This window comes from Misgurnus anguillicaudatus, chromosome 15, assembly GCF_027580225.2.
Source record: "Misgurnus anguillicaudatus chromosome 15, ASM2758022v2, whole genome shotgun sequence".
Classification (NCBI taxonomy): Eukaryota; Metazoa; Chordata; class Actinopteri; order Cypriniformes; family Cobitidae; genus Misgurnus; species Misgurnus anguillicaudatus.
This window is the reverse complement of record NC_073351.2, coordinates 16,550,977-16,575,873: the sequence shown is the minus strand read 5'-3', so window position 1 is coordinate 16,575,873 and position 24,897 is coordinate 16,550,977. Positions and strand designations below refer to the sequence as shown.

The window sequence follows — 24,897 nt, the reverse complement described above, 5'->3', positions numbered from 1 at the left end:
TGCTCGGTAAGTAACACAGGAGGAAAGGACAGTTCATGTCAAACCCAAGGGTCAATTCCCAGTGGCAAGAAATACATTGCACAAATATTTGTTTTCAAGCAGCACTATGCCTGCAGAGAAATCTGGAATGGTAGGGCACAGTATGTTGGTTTATTTTTTATTATTTTAAATTATAATAAACTCAAAATAACTTCAAATGAAATGCCAAAATATTTCAAAGTAATGGAATTTTGTTGCAGAACATTATGATGGACTATTTATAAAGCTTAGTCAGGATAGTAATTTAATGTTTACAATAAGTCTTTGAGGGGATGTATTTTTCTAATCTTCGTATTGTTTTATTCACTTCTCTCACTCTTATTTTTTACAACGTTCTTTCTGGTTCTCGAATCTGATTGGCTAAGAGGCTTTTCCAGCCATGCAATATTCACCGTTTGTATAATTCTAGTCATTTTATAATAAGCACCTGAGGCTTGTTTAACCCCTTGAGCTGTACGGTCACCTACAGCATTTGTGACTGATAAACGCTGTCATCAGAGTGGACGGCCACACACTCACACATTCACCTGCACAACCGCTATTTTTTCCTATCATTTAAAGCACACAAGTATTACATTAAACAAGAACAAATAAATCAATTATTATTGATCGCCAACACAGCTCTCATCTATTGTTTCGGCTGTATAATATTTTGAACCCTGTTCAATAGGGGTCTACACCCTAATGGTGCACTTATTGCCTTAAATGCTATAGAGGGTATGCACGTGACGTCACCTTCGGTGAAAGTGACTGCAGTTAAGCCCACTGAGTGGCAAAAAGTCTGAGCGACAGCATTAGCATAGCATGACAAATGCATCTAAAATGGTAAAAGTAGTTGTGTGATCGACTGTGCTAACAGATTCAACAAAATTTTGAGCTGTCTTTTTCCAAACTGCAAAAAACACTCAAAGGAGAAGTAAATCAGTAGCCATACGTCAGATACAATTTTGGGATAAAAAAATCCAATAAAAATACACCAATGAATACTCTTATTCTGTGTAATTGCAAAGTTTTGTCAGTGAGGCTTCATTAAAAAACACCCATTATGATCCTTGTGTTCTACAAAGGTGGGATGATTTAATAGTATTATAAGCAGGACAAACATTTATGGCAGGAAAAGCAATGTCTGGCCATACAGTATGCCAATGTCCACAGACTACTGGATGTTTGGCAAGTTGTTAGAGTCACTGTTAAGGCCAACTAAATTCAATTTAGGCTGATAATAGTCAGTTTTACTGGCGTTTTCGCAGAAGCCGCTAAGAAAACCATCCATTTTGTTTAATGTTTTGCCACTCAAGGGCGAGGGCGACCGGCGAGAGCTCCGGCATGGTCAGGTGAAAAAGTGACATCTTTGCATATCCTTTTTAACCAACATTTGTAAGTTGTGGAAAAGTTTCATGATCAAAATCTTATGTTAGATGTTAGACTTTAACATGTTTCATTGTGATGCTCACCAGGCCTTACATTAGCTTTGCTATAGTTTATTTAGAGAGGATGGAGCAATGGGTTTGAGGAGATCAGGATGAAGAGCAATTAATGATTCTGCATAGGACCTGCACACAGCAGCTACACAGTAGGCTGTGCATAGCCTGACGCACAGCTCTACAAAAATGTGACAAGTGCGTCCATTTTACGCAGTTTGCAAGCGCTGTGATTGACCCGTTAGAACCCCTCCCATCAGGTTAAAGGCATTTCCTCATACGGATTTACACTTACGAAGGTAAAAACAGATGGGCCAAGTTGAGAAGTGGTATTTTGCTCAATTTGCAACAAAAGTCACTGTCCATTTACCTCCATCACAGCTGGTCTTCTAAAATAACGTTCACAATGAGCTGCTGCTGCTTCTTTTGTGGGTTTACTGTGGTTCTGACTAGAGGGGATACAGCTTTGGCCAAATCTCGCGAGATGTTGGGTTATGGTTAGGTTTGGAGGTAGAATTAGAAAAAAGCGGTTCCTGCTAGATAGGATACAGCTACGACCTAAAAGTGATCGTTTGGCCACTTGCAAATTGTTGTTTGGCCGTCGATGCGGACGATGATGCAGAACTATGAATGAAAACTGATGCATAGCCTACAGCATAGAGGCTATAGCGTAGGTCCTACACAGAAGTAAAATGTGGCCTTGATGGTTACAGGGGAGGTGAAAGTTGACAATGCTTTGATAGAAGGAGGCAAGTATTGTGTGTGATCTGGTCTGTAGTCATCCAACAGTGGCAAAACATTCAATTCTTCATGACTTATTTTATTTAAAAAGTGACTAAATAAAAAAATAAAAATACTCATTATCTTTAAACGATTTGAATGTATCTGCATTTTTAAAATGAACATTCTGAGGGGGGCTCATTCTTAGCAGAATTTGATAAATTTAACTTTGATTTCATGGCATGTAATGTTGATTAAATGAAAGAGCAATGGAACAATGAAAGCACACATGAGGTGTATAGATGTTTATTGTTTTATTTGGTACAGGGTATTAGGAATTCTAAGTACCGTATTACTGAATCAAAGCTGGCAAGATCTCATGTTAACACTTAAAACATTGTCAGTGGCCATGCAGATGCCAAATGCAAAGTCACTAGTTATTGTCATACTCGCTTGTAAGGATCTGAATAAGACACAATTGTACAATTTAGATCTTACATTAGTTGGCCTACAGTCTTTTTCCACTAGAGGGAGATGATATATATGATTTTACCTGGGACTCAGTAGGTTATTTTTATCCACATCTGGACACATGTGTCTTCACAGCTTTTACCATGTTCTATGTGATGTGTTATATTTTTGTAATAAATTAAACATTTGGCCCGATATGTTACATGTATTGTATTGATTTTTAATAAGTTTCAATATGTGCTGTTATGGTTAATGTGGTGTTTTTCCTAGTAGATGCTTTTTTGTGTTGGCATCTGGTCTTAAAAGGATGACATAACATTTTGGAATGAAGATACAGAGCAATAAACTATAACTGGAAGCTAGAATGGCAAAAACCTCCACAGCTACTGTATACTTTCCAGGTGTGCTTAAATAAGCTGGGATAAATGTAATCCACACAGCACAAAATATAAGCATACTGAATGTGATAAATTTAGCTTCATTGAAGGTATCAGGCAGCTTTCGGGCCAGAAAAGCCAGAATGAAGCACAATATGGCTAATAGGCCAATATAACCCAGGACAGTCCAGAAACCAACAGCAGAGCCTAAATGGCATTCTAGAATGACCTTCTCTCTGTAGTAGTTCATGTTCATATTTGGAAAAGGAGGAGATATTGTTAGCCAAAGCACACAGATAAGAACTTGTATGAGTGTTGTGGCAAAAACACTGAGTCTCTGTTGTGCAGGCCCAAACCATTTCATGACATTACTTCCTGGAAGTGTGGCCTTGAATGCCATTAACACCACTATTGTTTTCCCCAGAACACAGGAGATACAGAGGACAAAAGTGATCCCGAATGCTGTGTGACGCAACATACAGGACCACTCAGTGGGGCGACCAATGAAAGTAAGTGAACAGAGAAAACATAGAGTCAATGAGAAGAGCAACAGGAAGCTCAGTTCTGAGTTGTTGGCTTTTACTATCGGAGTGTCTCTGTTCTGAAAGAAAACTACAAATATTAACAAAGTTAAAAATGCCCCAAGTAACCCAAACATCACCAAAATAATACCCATGATTTCGGTGAATGACAGGAATTCCACTGTCTTAATGAGACATTCATCACTTCTGCTATTGGACCAGTATCCAAAAGGGCACTTCACACAGTCAGACGCATCTAGTGTGGATGAAAATGCAATTGCAAAATGAGCCTGTTATGTCATTGAAGCTTCATCGAGTCTAAAACTGCTCCTTTAAAATATTTTATATGATGTTTTATTGACAATTGCATTGATCGCATATGATAATTTAGATGTAAACCACTGTTAAACTTCTCCATTTGATCTTTGTTCGATGAACTGCAAGCGTTAAAAGAGCAATTAAGCAAATGTTACCTGTTGTGTTGCTTATTTCTCCTGGAGGGCACTGAATACAATCATAACAGCAGATGGGTCTTCCTTGCTGAACAGCTTTCCTAGTGCCTGGAGGACAACTCTCACTGCACACAGACACAGGCACCTACCACACATCAGGGAAAAGATGTATAAAAATAATATGCCGTGTGACATGTTTGCACATGTTTACGCAGACTTGTCTTGTTGATTTATGCCGTTACAATGCATCAGTGCACTAACATGTTTTGATCCGAAAGTTAATGTGACTCTTACACTCTTACGGCCTCCTCCCCAGATGATATCGACTGGGTTCATGGTAAATTGTTGGCCTCGAGGTTGGGTTGCATCATAATAGCCAATTGTTGCCACATTCATGGTGCCTTTCGTGACCTTTTGTAAGTTTACCAGTTCATATCTTGCGGGGGAGTCTCCTTTGCTGTCAAAAAACAGCATTTCTCCCTCATTTGTGCTGAAATTAACAGTTTGCAGATAGTGTAAAACCTAAAATGCCAAAATGATTTTTTAAAAGACATTTAGGAAAAGTGTTAAAGCATGCATTTTTTTTCAATAGTAATGTATTTAATAATTACATTTATGCAGTCTCACCTGCCAGGGTTGTATTGTCATTGTATGTGCACAGGTGCCATTATCAAATGTGACTTTTTGTTGCTTACATGAGAGTAAATTATCTAGTGCATGAGCAACTGCATACACAGCTTGGTAGACATTGTTGGTAAATCTCAAATCAGACACATCAGTGAAGGGATGTTTAATGTATTTTAAGTTTTCAGAACCATTACATTTCTCTCGCACACTGTAAGGACTCAGTGAGCATTGAAATACGTTTTCCCAGAATTCTTTCAGAAACATGCTGTCGGGATATTGAGAAGGGTTGACCTCCTGAAGAAAAGGTCCTAGTCCAGGGATCTGAGCGTTGCGGACAGTGAATCCTATAGATCCGATCAGCAGTGTGTGGCCTGGGCTATCAGTAAGCGAGTCGTCTGTGATCCAAGCATCACTTCCAATCCACTGCAGTCCTGTAATGTTCTGCCTGTATAACTCCCCCACCAGCATCTTAATCTCTCTGTGTGACATGAAGGCCATTATTACCTTTGATGTGGACCTTCTGATTATATCTACTATTTTTGTTAATGAAGTTATTGACCCCGTGCTTTCAAATGATGCTGTGTATTCAACACATACTCCCTCCTCTTGGGCAGTCTTAATAAATGTGGCAATGCCATTTTGACCATAATCATTGTCATTGCTTAAGGCCCCCACCCATGTCCAGCCAAACTGTTTGACCAGCTGGGCAAGCGCTCTGCTCTGGTAGTAATCACTAGGAATAGTCCTGAAGAAGGAAGGAAACTCATTTCTGTTGCTCAGGCAAGCGCAACTAGCAAAATGACTGATCTGTTTGAACAAACAAATGCGAATGTGAGAAAAGCATGAGGCAGATTTTAAATATGAAAGGTCTCTAGGCTTTCTATACACAATTTGTACATTAGCAGACTATTCTTCATGCAGACTGAGACACATGTTTACTTTAAAAATATAAAGTAATTTACAATCTGAGACTACACTGCAAATATAATGGTTAAAATAACACATTTTTACCACAAAATAATGTTTTAGGGTTTTTTAAATATCTTAAAGAAACAGCATGACACAAATGTATTACAGATCTTTAGGATCTGCACTTTTTTATCTAACTATTCCAGTAAAATACAAAGCTCTATTTCTTATTTCTAATCAAGCACCCAAATGCTTTCAAATAACATTCTCAATTTTTTTTTAATATAACATGGACCATCAGATTTTGATTAAAGTTGTGGAGGGGCAGACATACATTATATTTACATACAAAATATATTCAAAGAATATTGCTGGGGTCATTTTCAAGAGTTGTCTCTTGATAGACTTTTATACACCACTATGTCAACTTTTAGTCTATATTAATGCAGCATGTTTCACAACAGTGAGGGACAATGACAGGAACAAATTAGATAACTTTAGGTATGTCAGCATCATTTTGAAAATACAATGGTGGTATCTTACTGTGGGTATTTGAAATCTGCCCATTATTCTTGCAAAACCAATGGTTGGAGTGGATCCTGAATGACCTATGATAGCCTGTACTGTATTGGCCTTGGTGCAGTTTCCTTGATCGATGATGCTTTCTTGTCCATTAGACAGTGCGAGTGCAGATAGAAGGATATTAGAGAATCCACAGGCGTTAAAGATTTCATATCCCACAGGGTAGTTTGGGATGATGATTGGGTTTTTATTTATTTCCTCTATTGCAAAGATCATGGTGTATGCAAATTTAAATTACCTGTAATTGATACTTGATAAGGAAAAAAGTTAGAGGAAATTAAAAGAGACACAAGATTGCACAAGAAAACACTAAATATACAATATTTAATTTGCACTGTGTAGTTGAGTGTAAGCAAAATCAATATATTATATAATTTAGTAAATTACAATACATCAAAACTAAAAAAAATGCATTTGATAAAGCATACTTACTCCTTGCACTTTGGTTGAGGAGGTAAGCGGTCAAACTTTGGAATTACCCCAGTATATCCAGTGTAAAATGTGAAGATGCCTCCTATTTTTAGGTCTCCATCTTTAAAAAACTCAGGAAGCTGTGTGTTGCCCTGTCGCCTACAAACGGGCTGTTCTGCCCTGATCAGCACTGACATAAGCAATAACAGCTCCAGATTCAGCATTGTGGGTCGGAACTTCATAAATGCTTGAAACCAAACACATCATGCCCCTTTATATAGCCTAACATTTAAGTTGACACCCTAAACAGATGATATACTTTATTGTCACATCAATTTCTTTTAAATAAAAATAAACCCCCATTTAAACGCACTGGCAATTTTTTTGCAGTTAGTTAAAATTACACGTCTCAAAGTTTTAGTTTTCTTTGACCTTTTATATTTTGTACAGTTGCTAAGTGCATAGGTGTTGATGATGTATTTATACAGTATAGAATACATATGCTGGCCTACACTATATACAGAATTAGATGTCTTTAGACACAGGTTAAAATATTCTATGAAATAAAGTTTAATGTTCAGTATATTGGACAAAATTATAACATTATCTTAAAACATTTGCTGTATATATTATAGTACAGCATCAGTACATAGACTGCACTGTACTAGCCGTTCCAATCTCGAAGCTGGGTTATCATTTATAATTATCATTATAATCACTTTTAGATGACTGCTTTGGTGTCAGTAAGGGTGTTTATTAAAACAAATATGCATACAAGTCAAGAAAAATGAACAAAAATAGTCATTCTAAACGTAATATTAATTTATTGGCCCCTAATATGTTTTCGGCACACTATTATTCATTGTATATTGCCTATCAGTCTATATCAGGTGATGTCAGGCCTGCAAAAACCAAAGGTCATTATGGGCATCATCGCCATTTGTAAGGTATCAAAGTCGAAGAGGTTAAAAAACACAATGGAAAAATTTTTATTTTTGGTTTCCCATGTGCTTGAGTTCATGGGATTGGAGCTGACCTCATGACCTATTCCTCCAGGAGCAGGACTGGATACATTTAATTTGATGTAGATTGTGTCTTTGATGTAGATTCTAATACTTTTTAATGCTTGACCAGCCTTGCATACACAATAATGTAAGATTTTACAACGTCTTTATAATGAATTTTTATGTTCTTTATTGTTATCTTGTTTATTGTCTTCACTTCACATATGGAAACCGAACTGAGGGTAGGGTAAGATTTAATGCTTAAGGTGTTTAACTCATATGGTGATAACCAGTTACAAAAGCACAACATGTTCTGCAGTAAAACATAAACAGGATTTGTATTTAAGCACTATGGGGCGGTTTCCCGGACAGGGATTAGCTTAATCCAGGACAAGGCCTTAGTTGTTTTCAGTTTGAACAGCTCTTAAAAATGTTTTAGTCTAGGACTAGTCTAATCCCTGTCCGGGAAACCGCCCCAAAAAGTAGCTGACAGTACATTTTATATACTTGTGCATGTAAATAAACACTCTTATTTAAGAGAGAGTAACAAATAATAGGTAACATTGCATGCTAGAACAAACACATACAGAAAGTATTAGTTTAATTGCAATGTATATAAATCCTGTATCCATCATTGGTATGTTCATAAGCATTCCATATGTTCATGGATTTCAGCAGGTTTATAGTGTTTACATTGTTCTCAACCATAAACAAGATGGCTTACTATATCTAAATATGAAGTTATACTTAATTTAGTCAGCTTGTTGTTCTGAATGGATGACAGTTTATCCAAATAACAGTGCCTGGTATCTTTAATGATCTTTTCTTGATAAGGTGTTGTTGAGTCACCTTGCTGATTTATTTACTCAGAATATCTCCGCTTTTAATCTTTTCTATTGCTTACAGTCAGTGGAGATTCCTCCAAAATGGCGCTTTGGTGACGTCACACACAGCAAAGACACACATCTGAGAAAGACCGATTCCAGATTTTTTTGTTCATAATTTATTAGAATATTTATTTGGTAAAATAACACCAAAATAGAAGCTAAAATCACATATATGTTCATATAATAAAGATCTAAGAAATTTTAATTTAGAATTAATATACAATCTACATGTTTCTTATTACTTTCCCATCATGTGTTTCTTTGTGTTTTGTTCTGGCCTCAGTAAAATGATGTAACATTTTGGGGCAAATATGCAAAATAATAGTCCAAAACTAGATGCTAAAATAGCAAATATCTCCACAGCTACTGTGAATTTTCCAGGTGAACTGACATAAGCTGGGATAAATGTGATCCATACAGCACAGAATATGAGCATACTGAATGTGATGAATTTAGCTTCATTGAAGTTATCTGGCAACGTCCGAGCCAGAAAGGCCAGAATAAAGCACAAAACAGCCAGAAGACCAATATAACCCAACACAGCCCAGAAACCAAACGGTGAACCTAAATGACATTCAAGAATGATTTTCTCCTGGTAATGATTCATGTTCATATAAGGGAAATGAGGTGATATAGTTAACCAAAGCACACAAATTATGACTTGTAATAAAGTAAAGGTAATCACACTGAGTCTCTGTTGTACAGGCCCAAACCATTTCATGACATTACTTCCTGGAAGTGTGGCCCTGAATGCCATTAACACCACTATTGTTTTTCCCAGAACACAGGAGATACAGAGGACAAAAGTGATCCCAAATGCTGTGTGACGCAACATACAGGACCATTCAGTGGGACGACCAATGAAAGTAAGTGAACAGAGAAAACACAAAGTCAATGAGAAGAGCAACAGGAAGCTCAATTCTGAATTGTTGGCTTTTACTATAGGGGTATCCTTATGTACAAAGAAAATAAAAGAGATGCCTAATGTAAACGACACACCTAGCAAAGAAAAGACAACCAGAACAATTCCCATCACATCTTCAAATGACAGATATTCTACAAGTTTAAGGACACATGCATTTCTCCATTGGTTTGACCAAAATGTTGGGGGGCACTTGAGGCAAGTCACAGAATCTGAGGATACAAATTATATTCAACAATTTATTACACTTACGCTACTGCTTATTAACCCTATGTATAGTGTTGAGTTTGTGGCACATTAACTGTACCTGTCTCATTACTGATTTCTCCATCTGCACATGTAATACAGTCATAACAGCAGACAGGTCTTCCTTTCTGCACAGCCTTTCTGGTGCCAGGGGGACAACTCTCACTGCACACAGACACAGGCACCTGTAAAATATGACAATATGCACCAGTTTTAGGTTTATAGAAAATACATTAGGCTATATGCCTGCTTTGTGAATCACAATCGTTACCCTGTGTTGGCTCTTGGCCCAGACTATGCTGATGTTGTTAAATGAAAGCTGAAAGTCTGGTTGTAAAGAGGCATCATAAAAACCCACTTTAACAAACTTGATTGTCCCATCCTTCCCTCGCTGCCAGTTTAATAGGTCATACCTTGCTGCCGGATCTCCATTTTCATCAAAGTACACTTTTTCCCCAGTTCCTGTGAAGAAACTTACTTCCCTTACTGCATTAACTACCTGAACAAGAAAAGCCTTCATTTAGTAAGATGAACAAATGCAATTTTAATGGAGAAAATTAAGCTTATGTGGTGCTCATACCTGCCATGTATTGTTGAGTGCTTCCATGCATTTGCTTGCATTGCCTTGATTTGTGCCCCATTTTGAACAGCTCATTGTTCCATTTAGAGCATGAGCAACTGCATATACTGCTTTGTAAACATTGTTAGCAATCTGTAATTCTGTGACATCTGTGTACTGGTTCTGCACATTGATCAGGTTTTCGTTGCCTTTGCATATATTCCCACTCCCTGCAGTTTCTTCACATTGAAATATAGTTTCCCATAATTCTTTATAAAGATCGATACCAGATGATGGGTTAAGTTTGGTAAGAAATTCCCCAAGGCCTGTTATTTCAGCTGTTGGGATGGCAAAGCCCATAGACCCTCTAAGAATGTGTTGCCATTTACCAGTAGCAATGTTCATATCAGAGATCCAGGACTCACTACCTATCCACTGCAGTCCAGTGATATTCTGCTGGGCTAATTCACCTAGAAGTACCTCCATGTCTGAATAAGATACAAAGGCCACAATCACTTTAGAGCTTGAACTTTTAACAATGTTCACAACTCTTAAAATTTCCTCCCTGGGATCGGTCCTGAAGAACGCCTCTGAAAATTCGACACACACGCCGAATTCTGTGGCTGCTTTGATAAACGTGTTCATGCCATTATTTCCATAGTCATTATCACTGCAGAGAGCCCCCACCCACGTCCAGCCAAAATACTTGACCAGTTTGGCCAGTGCTCTGCTCTGGTAGTAGTCACTGGGAATGGTTCTGAAGAAGGAAGGGTGCTTTTTTCTGTCACTGAGGCAGGCACAGGTTGCAAAATGACTTATCTGCAGGATCCCCATTAAACAAAATTTGTGAGTAAAATGATTACATGCATGGAGTATTTATAATAATTATTCTCAAACAAATCTTGGAAAAAATGTTTTAAGGCTTTTGACAAGAAGAAAAATTTGAACAGGAAAGATTAACTTACCACCGGTATATGCAAAGGTCCAACAGTTGAAGATATAGCAATAGTTGGTGTGGAGGAGGTTTCTGCAATGATAGCTTGAACTGTGTTAGGTCTTTGACAAGACATTTGAGTTTCATTTCCCTCATTAACTAATGACAGAGATGCTCTGAGAGCCTCTTCAATGGATCCACACGAATCATAGATTTTGTAACCCAAACTGACCCCCGGAAGAATATCAGTTCTGTTGTTGATTTTTTCAATGGCAAACACCATTGTCTGTGCATTTTGAAATTCTCTGAGGCTCAAACTATAAAATATAGTCATAAAGTCATCATTTAGTTTACATGCATTTACAACATATACGTGATATTATGACCTGCTGGAAAATGACAGCATTTATTATTAATTGTTTATGTAATAAAATAATTTCTCTACGCGCTCACCTTTTGCATTTTGGCCGCTTTGGTCTTGATGTGAATGTGGGTATCATCTCCTCCCAGCTGTTGTGGAAGGAGAAGATGCCACCAATTGTCACATCCCCATCTCTTCTGAGCTGAGGGGTGTCAGGAGGCCCCCATAACTTGCATGGAGGGTCAGCTGCACGCACCAGTGTGAACAGAAGCCATGTGTGTAGGAACCCCATTCTAACCCTTCTTATATGCAGCTTAACCTCCGATGCGGTCTTATATAAGAGCGGTTAAATTTCATGTTGTGGGTGTTGCTTTGCATGTTTTCTGCTTTGAACTTACATTAGCCAATGAGAAAGAGTCACATATATTAATAACCGTGTATTGTACTTCTGTAAATTATATAACTAAATAGAAAATAAAAAGGTTGCAGCATTTACAGTCACACATGCCTGTCAGGCACTAGATAAAACAGGACAAATAGGCCATGAGATGGCTGATTGGCTGATAGCATCACAAGAATGTGCACAGAAAAGACAGAGATAATGAAAAGTACATTTTACATGATTAAAAAATCAAAATGTATGTCATTATGGCTGCAATTTGGTTGAAGCCCAAGGTCACAAGTAATCCCGGCCAGCTGATATATGGCCATAACAGTGGAACTGCAAATGTAATATTGCCTTTATACAACAGTTTTACAGACAATAGAAAGTGTCAGAAGCAAGTAAGAAAAAGTTGTTATTAAATTATTATTCATTGTAATTTTTTCTTATAGGGAGCACTTTTAGGTAGGATTCTTTTAATTCCAAATGTGCTTCACAGTTCGTCTTTTTTTAATCTTTGTTTTTCTGTACACATTTGTAATGGGCATTATTGTAATGGACAGTTTTGTCTTTATCACTTTACCACTTTTGTTATTTTTTAGCAACTCAATTGTGTGAAATCATGTTGTCAACATGGGGGCGCCATGCTCACATATTAAATAGAAAAAATATTCTGTTATTAAACTAATATTAATAGTTCATTTGAAATCTTTTATCAAGCTAATATTGGAATATAAATCTATATTAAAGAGCCCCATATATCATTGCAAAGAACATTATTGTGTGTATTTGGTGTAATGCAATGTGTTTACGCAGTTTATGGTTAAAATCGTACATTATTGTTGCTCTTCTATGCCCCGCCTTGCTGAAATGCGTTTAATTGTACACAGCTCATCATTCTGAAAAGCGCAATGTGCGCAAGTGTGTGACGAAATGTTAAGCGCCTTACCATATTTGGAATATCAGCTCCCATAGCCACTTCCGTTCCCTTTAGACACCAGTGCGTTTTTTGAGAGTTTACCAAAGCATAGAGCAGGTGGAATTATGAAAATGTGCATGAAAAGTCTACGTCGACTTGTTACAGAAGTAAACTGATGATTACAACCCTTGCATATTTAAATGAAAATTATTTCAGTTAGAGACAATAACTCATGTCATCGTTTACTTTGGAATTTGTAACTTCGTGTCATGATTCATGAGGAGACTGCTTAACTTGACTTGACTTGACTTGACTTTGATTTTGTCAAACAAACCGAAACGATACAGCAAAGGACAGAACACACTAGGGCCTTAAATAGGAAAACTAAACAAGATAACAAGAAAAGGTCAGGTTAGGGCAGTTAAACAATAATTAACAAGCAAACGGGGGGGGGGGCAGAGACAAGACACGGAAGCACACAGCCCAAACAAAAGGCCATGTGCTACCACACAAAACATGGTTACCGCCACGATCCTGCCGCATGAGCTATGAACACTTTACATATTGTTAACATGTACTAACACACAATTACACACACAAAAAAGTAAAATCATGAAAAGGAGCTCTTTAATATTATTAATGTTAAATATGAAATGTTTTTAATTCCATTAAATACCTGATTATTTACAAAACAACATTTTTAATTTTATAAATCAAAATAGAAATAAATATTTCATTGTAATGTTAAATTAACATTTCTTATTGCATTATTTATACACACACCTATATTAAAATAATAATAACAGTAATAATATTAATATTTATTATAAATAATATAATAATAACAATTGCATTATATTCTGAATTTTAAAAAACAGTTTTAGTGGTTTTTATTCATTTTTGGAAGGTTTTGTTGTAATACATGCCACTTTATACAACAAACACGCCATTATTGTTGACATGCAACCCAATATCACGAAATTATTTACCTATAGGCACGTATGGACAATGTCATGTATGGACAATGTCACGTTTCGCCGCGTTTGAGCGTGAACATGTCACGCTTTTCTGTTTGTGTCACTGTCACGTATTGGTTACTCAACTTTTTTGTCCTAATTTCTTACCATTGTTGCTTCGGTTTAAGGTAAGATTTACATAAAATGACATCTCTACCCAAACCCAACTCTAACCCCAATGTCAGGCAACAATTGGTTAAAGTTGAGAAAATATAAAAGAATTAGTCTTGTATCTTTTTTTTTATAAACCAATACTTAAAGTGACATACTAACGCAAGCACCAAATCTAACCCTAAACCGAAGTTTGAAAATAGGACAAAAAAGTTACAAATACGTGACAGTGACACAAACAGAAAAGCGTGACATGTTCAAGCTCAAACGCGGCGAAACGTGACATTGTCACGTTGGTCCATAGGTGCCTATAGGTACATAATTTCGTGATATAGGGTTGTGATATGGGTACTGTTGGTGTACAGCTATATTTTGGAAGAAAACATTTTGTGGTGCTGTGCATTTGTGTGCTCACTTAGCAATTGAGTCCTTGGTCTTTGTTTTCATTATGCCCATGTTTGTTTTATTGATCAATCAACAAAGCAGGCACAGCTTGCTGTATTTTGGAAATTGTATTTTTATACTCACACTCATACTCATTCTGTTTGATGAACCATAACCATACCTGGCTTGTAACCCAAAAGTGGCCGGTTCGAGTCTCACGGCCGGCAGGATGTGATTGAGGTATGTGCCTTGACCAAGGCACCTTAACCCCAATTGCTCCCCGGGTGCTGTAGGGATAGCTGCCCACTGCTCCGGGTGCGTGTGTTCATTACTCACTGGGATGGGTTAAATTCAGAGGTCACATTTTGAGTATGTGTTTCATACTTGACAAACATGTCACTTTTACTTCACTTTATTTGTGTTTTTTGTAGATGTGCTTTTATGTTCATGTTTAAAGAGATATATTAGGTGGACATTATTCACATTAGTAGTAGTAACTGTAGTCAAAATGCAAGACACAGCTGTTTGTTTTTGTTATCTTATAAATTTTCTTAAGATTGTATCACTCATGTATCATTCAATCTTCAATTTTTTGTTGTTTCTGTAAAGAGCACCGCTGATTTGTGAAACTTTTCTAATGTGTGAGAAAAATCTCTACTGCATGTTTAATTTAAACTGATTCTCAGCTTAAGAAAATGTTTATCTTATAACAAATAAAATTGTATTTTATTTGTAGAAATGGTATTTTATTTGTAAAAATTGTAAAATGCTGTAGGCTAATGTAAACTTTCCTGAAGATTTTTTAGTCTCACATTATGTCTTAGTGTTTAACCTACAGTGTAGTATCTAATGATGAACAACCTGAGATGACTTTCCCATGACAAGCTTTTTGGTGTTCATTTCAGGTCTCATCAAAATTATATAGCATTTTGGCAGGAAAATGCAGAACAGTAAGCCAAAGCTTGATCCTAAAATCGCAAATATCTCCACAGCTACAATAAACTTTCCAGGTGAACTTACATAAGCCGGGATAAATGTGATCCATACAGCACAGAATATGAGCATACTGAATGTGATAAATTTAGCTTCATTAAAATTATCTGGCAGTTTCCGTGCCAGAAAAGCTAAAACAAAGCAAATCAAAGCCAGGAGACTAATATAACCTAGCACAGCCCAGAAACCAACAGCAGAACCTAAATTACATTCTAAAATGATTTTGTCTTGGTAATGATTTAAGTTCATAATTGGAAGAGGAGGAGATAAAGTTAACCAAAACAAACAGATAAGAACCTGAATGAGTGTGATGCCAAGTACACTGAGTCTCTGTTGTGCAGGCCCAAACCATTTCATAACATTACTTCCTGGAAGCGTGGCCTTGAATGCCATTAACACCACTATTGTTTTCCCCAGAACACAGGAGATACAAAGGACAAAAGTGATTCCAAATGCTGTGTGACGCAACATACAGGACCACTCGGTGGGGCGACCAATGAAAGTAAGTGAACAGAGAAAACACAAAGTCAATGAGAAGAGCAGCAGGAAGCTCAGCTCTGAGTTGTTTGCTCTGACAATAGGTGTGCTTCTGTAGATATAGAAAATAAGCATGGCTACAATTGTCAAAAAGACCCCAATCAAAGCAAACAATGCCAGAGTTATTCCCATTATTTCTTCATATGACAAGAATTCCACTTCTTTAGGGATGCAGGCATCTCCTCTTGTATTAGACCACTGTGCAACAGGGCATTTGAGGCAACCAATGGAATCTAGACAAATAGCCAAAATAAAATAAAATATTAATAGCGAACACTGTTGCTTTATATGTAAGTGTTTGAGTGGTTATTAAAGTATTGAGATTGTTACCTGTTTTATTACTGATCTCTCCTGGTGGACATTGTATGCAGTCATAACAGCAGACAGGTCTTCCTTTCTGTACAGCCTTCCTAGTGCCTGGAGGACAACTCTCACTGCACACAGACACAGGCACCTGCCATATGCATACACAAACATATAATATCTGCTTATTCCTCTGTAAATCCAAACTTTATTTTATTTATACACAAAAATTTTACCATATTGCTTCCTTTTCGCCAGACTATCTGAACATCGTTCATAGAGAACTGCTGACCTTTAGGCAAAGAAGCATCATAGTAGCCAATTGTATCTACCTCCATTTTTCCTTTATTAACACTTTGCAGATTTATCAGCTCATACCTAGCTGGTGAATCTCCATTGTTGTCAAAAAAGACAAAATTTTCGCCCCCAGGTGTGGTGAAATTTACAGATTGCAAGAAGTTTAAGACCTTAAGCACACAAATTAAAGTTAAACATTAGTGTGTGCAGTACCATTTCAATTTTATAGTATATTAATATTTCATTATTTCCGTCTTTACCTGCCATGGTGTTATTTGATTAAGCTTTGGACAGATGTCAGTAGGAATGGAGCTTTTGTTTTTCTCACATGAAAGCATGAAATTGTGAATAGCATGGGCCACTGCATAAACAGCTTGATATATATTATTAGTGAACCTTAAATCAGTCATATCAGTAAAGGAGTTTGGCACATCTCGCAGGTGCTCGGAGCCATTACAGCTCTTCCTAGCTTCACTCTGAGTTAAAGAACAGTTAAATACATTTTCCCAGAATTCCTTGAGAAAAATGCTGTCGGGAAATTGAGAAGGGTTGACCTCCTGAAGAAAAGGTCCTAGTCCAGGGATCTGTGCGTTGCGGACAGTAAATCCTATAGATCCGATCAGCAGCGTGTGTCCTGGGCTCAGGAAGCGAGTCGTCTGTGATCCAAGCATCACTTCCAATCCACTGAAGTCCTGTAATGTTCTGCTTGTATAACTCCCCCACCAGCATCTTAATTTCTCTGTGTGACATGAAGGCCATTATTACCTTTGAGGTGGACCCTCTGATGATATTCACAATTCTCAGTATTTCACTGTAGGGACTGGTACTTTCAAAAGCTTCTGAGTACTCAATGCACACCCCCTCCTCATGAGCGGCTGTAATGAACGTAGTTATCCCGTTTATTCCATAATCATTTTTGTTGCTTAACGCTCCAACCCACATCCAGCCGAAGTGTTTGACCAGCTGGGCCAGCGCTCTGCTCTGGTGGTAATCACTGGGAATGGTTCTGAAGAAGGAGGGATACTCCTTTCTATTGCTTAAGCAAGCACATGTAGCAAAATGACTTATCTGAGCAGACATAAAACAAATGATTCTTTTTAAACTGCTTTGTCTGATAAGATACAAATATTTGATAAAATATGCATTAAAATTGTTTATCAAATTAATATTGCTTAACCTTTAGTTAAAATTGTCAAAACTTACTATATCAAGACTATATATACAGTTTATAAAGAAGATAAAATGTATATCTTACCACCGGTATGTTAAATCTTCCAACAATCCTTGCAAAGCTCATAGTTGGTGTTGATCCGGAGTGTCCAATGATTGCTCGAACTGGCTTAGTGCAATATTCATCTGTTTGTAATGGCTCCACACCACTTACCAATGCCATTGCTGCTCTTAGTATGTCTGTGGATCCACACTGATTGTAAATCTTGTAACCCAGTGTTACTCCAGGAAGAATATCTGTGTCTTTGTTGATCTCTTCTATTGCAAACATCATTGTGTGTGCAAACTTGAATTCTCTGAAACTGAAACTTAAAGGAATTTTATGTCAGTTATGTTTTACCAAAACTCATTTTTATTGATGTATTTATTTAAGATACTCTAAAAAATAACACATTTGATAGTCATACGTTTTACAATTTATACATTTTCCCATGAGAAATCCAGGACGAATTAAGTATTGTACTGAGATATACATACTCTTTGCATGGACGTATCATGGGCATATTTGTAAAGGAATCTATGTAGCCGTCTTGTATGGTGCGGAAGGAAAAGATACCCCCGATGATCACGTCTCCATCTTTCTCCAGTTCAGGCTGCAGCCGATGCCCCTGTGGCCTGCAGTCAGGCTTTTCTGCCTGGGTTAACAGGACCATAAAAAACAGTGGAAGTATCTGCATGACAGCTATTGTACCTGCACGTAAACGGCCACCGCATTTATATACTCTAATATCCTAAACAACTGAAGCCATTCATGGCATCAGAACTCCCAGCAGACTGAAAGTACCAATCATAATTCTTCTCAAGGAAACATTTTATTTTGCCACCTTCCAACCACCAGTGTTTCCTTCTGAAAATGTTATTATAGATTTTTGTGAGATGGTTGTGATTTATGGTTATTTATCCATTTATTTTTTCCATAAAAAGTTTTAAATACAAATATCAATTATGATGAGCAGTGTTATAATAGGGCTTATAACCTCTCACCTATTTTATGTCTTGCAGTGCCTGACACTTCTGGTCAAAAAAGGACAATATCAAAAAAGTTCTAATATGTATCAATTTTGGGATGTATAGGTACATTTGAGGTACTATGCACCAGGTCAATTTTTTGAAAAGGGTTGGCCCAGTGACAACTTTTGCAGGTGGATACTGTTGGGGGGGGGGTCATTAGTTTCACGCTAAATATAAATATACATCAATTAACATTTATTGAAATGCGTTTGTACTTCTGATACTCACATTGTTGCCCATTGTTGCATTTTATTAAACTTCATTCACATATTTGTCATAAACTGTATTTTATTAGTAAAATACATAAAACATTACTTGCCCATCATGTGCTTCTTAGAATTTTTCTCTGGCTTGAATAAAATTACATAGCATTTTGGGAGAAAGATGCAGAACAGCAAAGCAAAACTTGAAGCTAAAATAGCAAATATCTCAACAGCTACAGTAAACTTTCCAGGTGAACTGGCATAAGCTGGAATAAAAGCGATCCATACAGCACAGAATATGAGCATACTGAATGTGATGAATTTAGCTTCATTGAAGTTATCAGGTAGTTTTCGAGCCAGGAAAGCTAAAAAGAAACAGAGAATAGCAAGGAGTCCAATATAACCCAACACAGCCCAGAAACCTACAGCTGAGCCCACGTTACACTCTAATATGATCTTTTCTTTGAAGTATTTTAAATTTTTAAAGGGAAAAGGAGGAGATATTGTTAGCCAAAGCACACAGATAAGAACTTGTATAAGTGTGAAACCAAGAACACTGAGTCTTTGTTGAGGAGGCCCAAACCATTTCATGACATTACTTCCTGGAAGTGTAGCCTTGAATGCCATTAACACCACTATTGTTTTCCCCAAAACACAGGAGATACAGAGGACAAAAGTGATCCCAAACGCTGTGTGACGCAACATACAGGACCACTCAGAGGGTCGACCAATGAAAGTAAGTGAACAGAGAAAACACAACATTAGTGAAAACAGAAGGAGGAAACTCAGTTCTGAGTTATTTGCTTTTACTATGGGAGTGTTTTTGTATCTCAAAAATATGACTGCAATTATAAGTGTTATAAATGCACCAATAACTGAAATAGTTGTGAGCAAAATTCCCATGATCTCCTTATAAGACAAATATTCGGTCTCCTTCTCAACACATCCATCCTTTTGTAGATTTGACCAGAAGTCTTCATTGCACCGCAGACATGTTATAGAATCTGTTATAATGTGCAATAATAACAGTATTAGCATTAAACATACAGTTATAACGTATGCAGTTCTTGCTTTAACTGTGCCATGTTTATATTTTTGTATTGTACCTGTAGTGTTACTGATTTCACCTTCTGTACATGGTATGCAGTCATAACAACATATAGGTTTTCCTTTCTGCACAGCCTTCCTAGTGCCAGGAGGACAACTCTGACTGCACATAGACACAGGCACCTGCAACCCATAAATGTAAACTTTTTTACAATGCTGTAACATGTATTATTGCATTACACTATGGTCACACAATACACCTAAATGTGTCAGAATCTCACCTTTGTTTTATTATTTGCCCATACAATTGCAGCCATATTAACTGACAAACGATCTTTCACATGAAGGGATGCATCATAAAGTCCCACAGGGACAAATTCATCGTGTTTTATTTTACTTGATTGCCAATTTATTATTTCATATTTTGCCACTGCCTCTCCATTCTCATCAAAGTAAACCACCTCACCATCTTTTGTTTTAAATCGTACCTTTCTCAGGTGCTTCAGAAACTTTAAAAAAAATTGAAGAATTTTAATACATAAATAAGTCATTAAAAGAAGTCATACAGGCTCATTCTTAATCTGCACATTAAAATGTGGTTGTATGTTAACTTTTATAAAATGCTACACAAATAATTCTATTTGCTATAGCTTACTGTTGCTATTTTTAATGTGCAAAACAATTTTAAAAGACATAATAAAATGAAGGTAGAATATGAATATGGTGTTAACGCACTGTTGAGGGGTCAGGCTGTTTCTTTGTGGCACATTTGTCCTTGCAGCCCAGAAGGTCATGAAGTGTATGAGCAACAGCATACACTCCTTTATACACATTGCTGAAGATGGGCATGAGTGACATGTCTGTGAATTTATTTTGCATGTCTGAAAGTTTCTCATTGCCTGTACATTCAGTTGCAAATGTTGAATCATTCTTAGTGGAGTATTTACACTCAAACAAAGCTTCCCAAAGCTCACTGAAAATGACACTTCCTGAGGATTTCAATGGCTTTATATCTAGAATGAATTCTTTTAGACCTGTTACTTGATTTTTGGGAATAGCCAATCCAATGGCCCCTTGTAAAATATGGTGCTTATCCATACTGGCAATGACTGAATCTGATATCCATCCTTCTGTGCCCACCCACTGAAATCCTGTGATGTTGTGTTCAACAAATTTATGCAGCAGAACTTCCAAATCCCAGTGCACAAGAAATCCCACAATTACTCGAGAAGTAGAGCTTTTAATCTGCTCAATTATTCGCATTACTTTGTCTTCTGGATACGTTCTGAAAAACGGGAGGGAATATTCCAGACAGATGCCCATCTGCTCAGCGACTCTAGTGAAAGTGGCCATTCCACTGTTACCATAATCGTCGTCTGTTCTTATGGCTCCCACCCATGTCCAACCAAAGTGTCTCACCAACTCTGCCAGTGCTCTGCTTTGATAATAATCACTTGTAATAGTTCGAAGAAATGAAGGATATTTGGTTTTATCACTAAGACACTCACAGGTGGCGTAATGACTGATCTAGAATAAAATTGAGTATTTTTAAGTTAATATATTATTTTAATATTTTTGTAATATTTTTCTGCTACAACAACAACATTTTAAACAACTTACAGTGTAAAATTTAAACTAAGGAAATATATGTTGAGAAATTGTACTACAGTAACATAGAAACAGGCGAGGTGCTAGTCAGAAAAGCAATTAATACCATTGGAAGGTTAAATGGTCCAATACTTTTTGCCATTGCCATGCATGCTGATGATGTTGTGTCTCCAAGTATGGCTTGGACATAGCCATGCTTTGTGCAAAGTCCATCAGAAGTTGTGTTCTCATGTCCATTAGCAAGAGCCATTGTCACTCTAACAGCCATTGCCATTGAGCCACAAGTATCATAGATCTTATAGCCCAATGAGACCCCTGGCAGCAAAGTGGAGCTGTTATTGATTTCCTCTATTGCGAAGAGCATTGACTGTACATACTGGAAATCTCTGTAATTAAGACTTTTTTTAAAAATAGACATTTATTATATTTAGGTCAATCTAAATCAATTTGATAATTTTATTACAGTAGTGAGTAAAAAGTATGTCAGCTACAGCAATGAAACAAAGGTAATGAATAAAAACAATTTAATTTATATTTTACATTTAAAGAACCTTAGATGTACTGATTGTCAGGTGTTTCCTACCTGATGCACTGTAGTGGAGGTGGTGTAATCGAATATGTAAGTTGTCTGACTTCCCAGCTACTATGGAAGGAAAAAACCCCTCCAAGTATTATGTCTCCGTCTTTCCATAGCTGAGGGTAGACAGGCTGTCCTCGCAGTGTACAGGCGGTTTCATTAGCTCTGGTAAAAGTAACAATGGTCATTACTACATGCACAAGTGCAAAGAATGGCTCCATTCATCTATTAAATGCAAACTGGATATTAGAGATGTACTAGGTTGGAAGTGACAATAGGTTGAACAGGTATTGTTTTGTGATATTTATAGAAGAAAGACAGGCTATTTATCCTCTGTGGAAAAACTGCACAACTGGACTTTTTTTGAAGGAGGTGCTTCATTCTGACATGATCAGGAAAAAGATTGCTACCTGTAAAGCTTTTTAATTAAAAGTGTTTTAGCTGCATAGCGTTGATATTGTGAATTGCAACCAGGGGCTTAGTCCACAGCTCATCCCTCCCTTTTGAAGCAGATTGAGAATCCATGGTAGCCGCTACAGGACAAACTTATCATCATCTGAGACAATGTACTGTATCGCAAAACTCTATAGAGCACTTTGTCAGATTAGGGCTACTGTAGAAACATGGAGGTGCGAAATAGCGACATCCATGTAGGGGGATGTGTGCAGTATGTAGATAAAAATGTGTCATTCTAAGTTAACAAAAACAATACAGTTCATTTTGTAGCCCTTTATACACCACTGATTATATAGTTATGTATATTATGTTCCATTTCTGTCAAGAGACCCTTCTATAAGTTGCACAATGCACCATTAATTCAATTGATAATTAATAAAATATCAATCCATTAAGCTTGCAACCTCTAACATTTAGATGTAGGCAAGATATAGTTTTATCATCAAATGCTAAGTGTAAGAGAGGACAGTTTAATAGCAATAATGTATCGGTCAATTCAAACTCACTGAATTTTTGCTTCACCAATTTAGCATTCAGCTTTGTATTAGTAGAAACCTGACAGTATTTTTGAATGACCGTGTTTCCCTCCCTCATGTTCCCGTGAGAGGAGAGATATCTGTATTCTGGTTGTGCAAAAAAGTCCTCCGATGACGCAAAATTATGATTTTTGCGTCATCGGAGGACTTTTTGGCCAGAGGCAAAGACTACAGCCAGTATTACGAGCTACTTCCTCATGTTTTCTCCCCGCCCATAGGGGTTGGACTGCGTGTCCATTCGGAAAAGCCCGAACAACATAAGAGTCAGACATCTTTAATCTTCGCTAAGCTAAGCTAGCCTGATCTTGCTTTGTGGAGACAGCCAAGTAAACAAACCACGATGGCAGAGTGTAGTTTTCAAAACGAGATGGCAGAAGGGGATTTTGATGACCTGTTGCTCGAATCGGATTGTCGTGGTTACCTGTACGAGCCGCAATACCGCGAGGAACAGTTACGGATGATTGAGGAACAAGAGGCTGCTACAGCTGCTGCTTTAGCCGAGGTGGTGTGAGACTTGCCTGGCGGTCTAGACGAATGCGTTTGATACCAGATGGCCCCGGCTGTTTGTCGTGTCTGGGAAGGTAAATATGGACGGAATTGCAGTGTCCTTTAGTGTGTTTCGCTTCATTCTGAGTACATTGGGTTCGATGTCTTCCAGCTTGAAATCGAGACTGCAAACCCTCAGGTTTTTCAATTTTACCCCATCAGTGTCTTCTCGAAACTTTGGGTGGTTGATAGTCCGCAGCCATTGTTTACACCGCGGCAAATGATGAAAACTTACTGCTTGCCCTTTCCCGGTTTGGGTTGAACATCCCGGGACAACGCAACTTATCACCATTTCAAAGTGGAAAAGGTAACTTTAGTATTTATAATAATATATCAACTAATTCGCGCAGAGACCCGGTGTCTGTAAAAGTTGTTTTTAGCCTAGTTGAATCTCCCTCCCTCCTGCCCTCTCGAACCGGTAGGCGTGACAAGGGTGTGGCCTCGTAGAGCAGCGAAGCAATGCATTCTGGGATTTGGTCTTTTTCATCCACATGAGCCAAAAAACAAATTTTCTTGCTTTTCTCGGCCTAGAAGGCACCAATTTCTAAAATAACTTCACACTTCTACTATATAGGTGACCCAATTTAATAACATATTTAAATTTAAATTGGCTGAAGAATTCCTTTAAGATGAAAAAAGATGCTTAGAATCCATCAGCGGAAACATACGGCTGCTGTTTGATTAGTGAGTGCTTTCAATTAATTTGAATTTAAGTGGAGTACCTGCATATTTCATGTAATAAAACCTTTGCAAATGTTTACATTAGGGCTGTAACGATATATCGTGTGTCCCATTAAAAAGACTTGTCTAAAACCGAATCTGCATCGCTGCATCGCGATTCTGTGTTTCATGCGCAGCTTGTGCGTGTACTATGGCGTTTTGGTCAGTAAGAAATCCGTTATTAATCTAAAATCATTATGAGTCGGAGTCGTTTATAACATGCATTTAAAAAAGCAACACTCGTTAAACAAAATCATTTAAAATATTCTTTATTATCATAAAAATACCTGAAACAATCTGAAGAACGGCGATATACATATTCCTGTAGACATTTCCTGGAATAGGGTTCGTAATGCTACTTCTTCTGTTGCATAATTGGAGTTTCTGCACGAGAGCGCCCCCTGGCTTTTGGTTGTGGCGGCATTTCACCATAATTCATTCAAATTCATTCATTGAGAAAACACGCATTTGTACAATAAATCGTTACAGCCCTAGTTTACATGTCACTGAATGCGTAATATGCTGTTCTTGTTGCATTTACACACGGGTATAACCAGCACTTGTCCTCAACACGCTGC

At 37.3% G+C, this 24,897-nt stretch overlaps 2 protein-coding genes and 2 pseudogenes across 2 annotated transcripts; all 4 read right to left on the bottom strand.

Annotated features, from left to right (window-relative positions):
• Positions 1-2,873: 2,873 nt before the first annotated feature.
• LOC129419494 (extracellular calcium-sensing receptor-like) lies at positions 2,874-6,754 on the bottom strand (annotated as a pseudogene).
• Positions 6,755-8,659: 1,905 nt separating this feature from the next.
• On the bottom strand, positions 8,660-11,735 carry LOC129419495 (extracellular calcium-sensing receptor-like). Its single transcript, XM_055174627.2, has 6 exons — positions 11,536-11,735; positions 11,114-11,399; positions 10,170-10,967; positions 9,861-10,088; positions 9,651-9,774; positions 8,660-9,555 (listed from the first exon to the last, which is right to left on the bottom strand). Exons 1-6 carry the CDS (start codon positions 11,733-11,735, stop codon positions 8,660-8,662), a joined length of 2,532 nt encoding a protein of 843 aa, XP_055030602.2.
• A 3,365-nt stretch (positions 11,736-15,100) lies between these two features.
• On the bottom strand, positions 15,101-18,292 carry LOC129419496 (extracellular calcium-sensing receptor-like; annotated as a pseudogene).
• Positions 18,293-18,937: 645 nt separating this feature from the next.
• Positions 18,938-22,282, bottom strand: LOC129419497 (extracellular calcium-sensing receptor). The gene is made up of 6 exons (XM_055174629.2): positions 22,068-22,282; positions 21,591-21,882; positions 20,612-21,403; positions 20,158-20,385; positions 19,936-20,059; positions 18,938-19,833 (listed from the first exon to the last, which is right to left on the bottom strand). Exons 1-6 carry the CDS (start codon positions 22,280-22,282, stop codon positions 18,938-18,940), a joined length of 2,547 nt encoding a protein of 848 aa, XP_055030604.2.
• Between the last annotated feature and the right edge of the window lie 2,615 nt (positions 22,283-24,897).